The sequence below is a fragment of the Theropithecus gelada genome, chromosome X, assembly GCF_003255815.1.
Source record: "Theropithecus gelada isolate Dixy chromosome X, Tgel_1.0, whole genome shotgun sequence".
Taxonomy (NCBI): domain Eukaryota; kingdom Metazoa; phylum Chordata; class Mammalia; order Primates; family Cercopithecidae; genus Theropithecus; species Theropithecus gelada.
In genome coordinates this window covers 37,817,130-37,823,687 of record NC_037689.1, presented here as the reverse complement: position 1 = coordinate 37,823,687, position 6,558 = coordinate 37,817,130, and the positions used below count along the sequence as shown (strand labels likewise).

Sequence of the window (6,558 nt, the reverse complement as noted above, 5' to 3'; positions counted from 1 at the left end):
ATGTGTGCCACTGTGCCTGGCTTCTCCAGTACATCTTGTGATTAGTTGTTGTTTATTTGTGTGAAAGCTATTGTTTTCTGTATATTAACTTTATACCTAGAAACGTACTCAAATTTCCTATTATTTGTAACTTTTTTTAGTTCATTCTATTAGGTTTTCTAGCAAAACAAAATCTTTTATCCATAAGAAATGACAACTTGACTCACTCCTTTCCAGTTTTTACGACTTTTGATTTATTTTTCTGTCTAATTGTTTTGGCTAAAATTTGTTCTAAAAGTTAAACAGCAACGGTAATAAAAACTATCCTTGTCCTCGTTTTAATAGGGATGTTGCTAGCATTTTCTCATAAATCATAATGCCGACTCTTTGGATATATTTCATTATGATAAGAAAGTAAATTCATCAATTCTTATTTTATTTATGTATTTATTTATTGAAACAGAGTCTCGTTCTGTCGCCCAGGCTGGAATGCAGTGGTGTGATCTCAGCTCACTGCAAGTTCTGCCTCCCCAATTCAAGTGATTCTCGTGCCTCAGCCACTCAAGTAGCTGGGATTACTCTCTAATGACAGTGAAGATTTTTGTGTATTAACTCTCTCATTCCCCTGAGGCAGGCTAACTTGAAATGCCCTCCTACTGAGGGACTGGCAGTGTCCCAAGTTCCCAGCCTGCCCTGTCCCAGGGCATTTATAGTAGGGGAGGGGCAATGGGGGGAGGATCCTATCTTGAATCTCCTCCCTCCTCTCCAGTCCCTTGATTGCCCCGTAGGTATTCCAATGTGTCTCTTCCGCCCCGCCCCCCAACCCCACCGTGTTCCTAATAGGAGAGCTGCTCTCAGATTCTAAAATATCATTGTGAGGGGCTGAGTCTTCTTTGTCTGTGCTTTCCCAGAACTAGCATGAAGACTCTCAAAGAGCAGATGTTCAATTCATGTTTGGTGAATGATATAATTCGGATGTTTGTCCCCTCCAAATGTCAGGTTGAGATGTAATTCCCAGTGTTGGAGGTGGGGCCCAGTGGGAGGTATTTGGACCATTAAGGAGGGTCCCTCATGGCATGGTGGTGCCCTGGCCATAGTGAGTGACTTCTTACAAGATCTGGTCATTTGAAAGCATGTGGCACCTCCCATACCCGCTCTGCTTGGCTGTCTTCCACCCACTGTTGCCACGTGACATGCCTGCACCTTCTTCCCCTCCTGGCATGAGAAAAAGCTCCCCAAGGCCTCCCCAGAAGCAGTTGCTGGTGCCATGCTCATACAGCCTGGTGAACCGTGAGCGAAGTCAACCTCTTTTCTTTAGAAATTACCCAGTCTCAGGTATGCCTTTAGAGCAACACAAGAACTGCCTAGCACAAGGAACAAAAGAGCCAGTGAACAAGTGTTCTCCTTTATGATGATTTAACTTCTCCAACATTCTTGAATACACATAGCAACTGTGAGTATATAGCTTTTTATTTGATCACAACAAAAGACTTAAAGAAATAAGATTTTTAAATGTCAAAGGTTGCCAATCAAGTGACACTTTTTTCCCACCATCTTCTAATCCCAACTGATGCAGCGTTTGGTTGTTTCACAGTTTAAAGCCAATCCCTATTCCATTGCTATTTCTTCTTGCACTAGATCACAATCTAATAAGTAAAAATTTCCAATTCATTTTACAAAATACAAGAACATCACTCTTCAATGTGATAAACAGCAATAATTTTGTGAGGCACCTAATTCACGAATTTAGATTCTGAATCAAAGTCAATCTCTTTCAAAGGAACACACGGTAGACATAGAAGAAAAAGAGGGAATCTACAAGTGGCTTGCAAATAACCAGAACACGAGAAAGACACATGTCTTGGGCTCCCTCTAGCCCCACCTCACCCCCAAATACTGAGATGGTGGACAGCCCTTTTCAAGCTCTTAGTGAGGATTGCCTGAGACTTCACTACGGCTGAGAGGACCTGCTAACCCTGGCCCTGGCGCTAGCCCTGGCTGCTGCTCTGGCTCTGGCTTGTTCTTCCTCCTCTCTCAGAGCCTCCTCATACTGGGACTTGTAGGTACTGGCAACGGTATCATTGAGCTTGGCCACAAACTCCAGGACTTTCATTTTGCTGGTTTCAGCATGGGCCCTGGGACCCCACAGGAACTCACAGCGTGGAGGATCACTGCTGGGCACCTGCCGGTACTCCAGGTACCCCTCTCGCACCAAATCTTTGGTGACAAGCTCCTGGGGCTCCCCATAGATGAAGTGCTTCCTACCCTTATACATCCCCAATGCATTCAGGCATTCCCACATCTCTTCCTCAGTGGCACGGTTGCCATGCATGAAGATGGTGCTCAGGAGAACCATCAGGAGCCCGCTCTGGGGAAAACCCCCATCATCGCCCAAGCTTCCTTGATCGGGAAAGTCCAGCTTGCTGACAAGCACATAGGACTGACGGCTGGGGTCCATTTCCTTCAGGTAGAGGCCAAAGACCACCTCTATGTTCTCAGTGCTTCTCCGGAGAATCTCAGGGAAGTGCTGCTTGTATGTTCTGTTGATAACCTTCAGCATGGCTTCCCTCGTAATGGGCTCTTTCCTTATATACTTGTTGAGCAGGAACTGCACCAATTCGCCCGTCTTCCTGTTCAGAAGATCTCTTCCTGTGCTCTCAGAGGAGGACGGGCCATGGAAGGAGTTGGGACTTTCCCCCTTTTGGCCCTTGGCACCTTCCTCAGAACTTGTGAGTGACACAGCTGCAGCAGGAGAGCTGGGGTCGCTGGCTCTCTGGGACTCCTGAGGAATGCCTGCAGCGGGGAAGCTCTGGGGAGCACTCTGGCATGCAGGCGAGGAGGAGGATGGCAGCTTTTCCTTCTCTGCTGCAGTGGCTTGAGCACCCCTGAGACATCGGTCTTCACCTCGAGCCTGGCGGCGTTTTTCACGGGCACGGCGCTTACTCTCCTGACCACGAGGCATGATGACTGTGCTCAGGGGCAGCAGGCAAGAGGGTGCAGGAGGTGGGCACCTGGAGCAGGAGGAACAGAGGGCGTGAGCCCCTCAGTGGGGAGATATCACCTTAAGGAGGCCCCCATGCAGGTGTCCTTGAGGACTCTGCTCCACAGCCCCACCTGGCTCCTGTTCTCCAGGGCAGCCTGTCCCCTGGGGACCCTGGGGAAGAAGTTACAGTGCTCCTTGCCCTGCAGCCTGCCAGCCCTGCCTGGGACCAAGATCCTCACTTCTCTGTTTCCTCTGAGGGGAAACTGAGGCATCTGGGCTTGACATCCCTGTCTGGGGCCTCAAACCTCTGACATAGGGAGGGATCCTGAGGTCCTCTTACTAATTTGGGGCCAGTGGCTCCACACTCCTCAGGGTCCTCACTATCTGAGGCCCTTCCCTTCAGGTCAAGGCCCTCACCTTCCTGAGACCCCGCCCCCACCCCAAGGGGAAAGAAAGCATGAGTCCCCTCCAGCCACCTCTGTTCATGGCCTTTCTGGACTGGTAGCAGGGTCTGGACTCTCAGAGCCTCTGATGTTCTGGGCTCGGTGGGCCTGTTAGTCCTCACTTAGGCAGGATATGAGACATGTCCCTCAGCCCACCAGATTCCTCCAGCCTCAGCCCCAGGCCCTGTCCACCCTGAGCCCCCATGGGCTAGAAGTGAGGGGCCCTCTATTCGACTCCCTCTCCCGGGGTTTCCCAGGCCTGAGAGGGAAGCCAGACTTTGTGGTGCTCCCAGATCCAGGTGAGTGCTCTCCTCAGCCTTCACTCAGAGTCTTAACCCTGACTCCCATCACTACCTGGAAAACACTCCTGTCTTAACCTGAGACTTATTCCCTCATACCAGCCCCTCCATTCTGAAATACCCCTAGGAAGTAGTGACGGTCACCTCAGCTGGCCACAAATGCTCATCATTTCCCAAGACTGGGAGCAGCGGAGATTTTCTGTGTTGGCCCCGCAGTTACACATGGGTGGTCCCCTCGGTCCTCAGGGTCCTCACCTTGACTCCTGGCAACAGCTTAACAACCTCCAGCAGCTGTCTTGAGGCTGTCCCTTTTACCCAGGCTCTTCACCTCCCTGAGATGCCCTGGGAGGAAATGCCACTCACCACGCCAACGTGCTTGGGTCTCCCAGGGGTGAGGGTAGGGGTGGTGCTCTATGTGGTCTACTTCTCCCTGGGAGGGGCTCCCTCTTCTCATTCAGTGTTCTCCCCTTGACTCCCACCAGGGACTAAGTCCTCCTTCCTATCCTGCCATGAATGGGGCCTCGCCCATTGGTGCAAAAGAGCCACTTCTCTGAGACACCACCCCGACTCCTTCAGGACACCAGGATCACCAAATGCTAATGGCTCTGCCCATGGTTTCCCAGGGCGCACAGCAGAGCTGAGACTTTATGTCCTCTCCTGTGTTTTGGAGTGGTCATTTTCCTCCCTCCTCATGCAGGATTTTTTTTTACCTTCACTCCCCACAGAGACTGGGACTCCTTTCTCTGCTGACCTGGGGCAGCCAGTCTTGCAACCAAAGCCCTCCTCTGCTGACACCCTCTGTGCAGCCCTGTCTACTGAGGGCTCAGGATCTTCACCTTGCTACTTGACCAGTCCTGGGACTCCATCCTCAGCTCATCACAGGCAGCACCCTTCACAGCAAGGTCCTTGCTTCAATGGGACATCAGATTTGTACATTCAGGGTAAGCCACATCCTCTCAAGGCTGTTTAGGGCCTTCAAGGCGTGATAGCTGGGGTGGGACTCTAGGGGACCCCACTGCTCTACCTCAGGGTTCTGAACTTGCCTCAGGGTGGGACCTCCAACTCTTTGGGACGCGACTCAGGTCGCTTCACTGACCTAAGTCAGCCAGGTCCAGGCCCAAGGTCTCACGTCCCAAAGTTGCTAAAGGGAAAGTCAGGGCATGCCCAGTCTGGCTATGTCTGCACGGGGTCTCCCAGAGCTGACAACAGGGCAGCAGAAACCTGGCTCTCGGGCTCTCCCTGGCTCTCTTGCTTTTTTCTTTTTTTTTTTTTCTTTGTGACAGACACGGGGTCTCTGTCTGTCGCCACGTTCATGGCGTGACCATGGCTCACTGCAGCTTCGATCTGCTAGGCTCTCGCGATCCTCCCGCGTCAGCCTCCCGAGTCGCTGGGACCACAGGCGCCGGCCACCATGTCCCGCTAGTTTTTATTCTTTTCTTTCTTGGAGAAAGAGGGTCTTGCTTTGTTGCTCAGGCTGGTCTGGAACTGCTAGGCTAAGGTAATCCTCCCGCCTCAGCTTCCCAAAGCACTGGAATCACAGGTGTGCGCTACCACGCCCACCTCGTGGGCCTCCTGTGTTTGGGAGAGGTCTCCTCATCAGCATCAGGGGCCTCATTTCGATTAGGGCCTAGGTGTCCATCCCTCTGCAGAATCGGAGCCTCACCCTCACACCAAACCCTCCCCTCCCTGGTACCCTCTCAGAAATCAGCGCCACAGCCTGACTGGAGCCTCCCGCGGCTGAGGGAGGTGGGTGCCCGGGGGCGGAGGTTGGGGGACACAGGGTGGTCACCTTGGCTGCGTGCAGGTGGGCCTTTCAGTCCACGATCGGGGTCCTTACCTTGATACCCAACCAGTCCTGGGGTTCTGGTAGCCTGAGGTGGCGTCCCTCAGATGAAGATCTTCACCTTCCGGCAGCTTCCCTGGCGCGCGGAAGTCGGAGTGAGCCACATCCAACCAAGTCCCTGCGGGGTCGCCCAGGGGCGGGGCTCTGCTTAGGGCCCCTTTTTGCATAGAAGTCCTCTCCAGTGTACTCAGTGTCCTCTCCGGGACTCCAGTGAGTGTCCAGTTCTCCTCCCTCAGCTGAACTGTGCTTTTGCCTTTAGACAGAGTCACTACCCTCGTTAGAGCATCTAAGCAGAAAAAAGGGGATCCTCAGCTGAGGTCTTTGTTATGACTGACAAGATTAAGCATTTTTTTACTTTTGTTTTTATTTTTTGCTGATAACCATTCCCTTATGTCACTCAGGGTCCTCACCTTGATTCGAGTCAGTTTCTGGGGCTCCACTATGCACAGCTGGGGCTGCCCCCACCAGACCAAGCTTCTCCCTTCCCTGAGACCCTCCAGGCTGAAATGACAGCCACCTAAACCTGACAGCTATTCCTGGGCATCCCAAGTCACAGGAGAGGTAAGGATGGGGTGGCAGGAGTGGGGATGGGATGGTGTGGCGGCGGCAGTGCGGGAAAGGGGAGATGTGGGTTGGTGGAGGTAAGAGTTTTTGTGTCTTCCTCTGTTCTAGTGTGGATGTGTGGTTTTCTAATTCCTCCCTGAAATTCCTCACCTTGACACCTGACTAGTCCTGGAACTTGATCCTCATGGGACTTGAGGCTGCTCACCTCTGATCAAGGTTCTCACCTTCCTGAGACTACAGAGTTGTAATCAGGATGAGCCAAATTCACCAACGACTATTCCAGAATGACAAGGGCTGTCAGCCAGGGCAGGACTCTATGGGACCCCACTGTTCTGGCTTGTTCCTTCCTTTATTCTTCATTCAGGGTCATCACCTCGGTATCTATCAGAAGCTCACAGTCCTTCTTCTACTGACCTGAGTTTGTCTTCCTGAAGTCTCTCATGCTTC

The 6,558-nt window shown here is 52.0% G+C and overlaps 1 protein-coding gene across 1 annotated transcript; it reads right to left on the bottom strand.

Annotated features, from left to right (window-relative positions):
* Positions 1–771: 771 nt before the first annotated feature.
* On the bottom strand, positions 772–5,828 carry MAGEB17 (MAGE family member B17). The gene is made up of 2 exons (XM_025373338.1): positions 5,542–5,828; positions 772–2,990 (listed from the first exon to the last, which is right to left on the bottom strand). The coding sequence occupies exons 1-2, from the start codon at positions 5,712–5,714 to the stop codon at positions 1,931–1,933; spliced, it is 1,233 nt and encodes a 410-aa protein (XP_025229123.1). The 5' UTR covers positions 5,715–5,828; the 3' UTR covers positions 772–1,930.
* Positions 5,829–6,558: the final 730 nt, after the last annotated feature.

What these genes read in the sequence shown, in the direction of transcription:
- MAGEB17 (XM_025373338.1), bottom strand. Translation starts at nt 5,714, where the DNA reads ATGCAAAAAGGGGCCCTAAGCAGAGCCCCGCCCCTGGGCGACCCCGCA. An exon ending in AGGACTGGTTGGGTATCAAG is followed by an intron (nt 2,991 to 5,541) that starts GTAAGGACCCCG and finishes CTCCTGCTCCAG; the next exon opens with GTGCCCACCTCCTGCACCCT.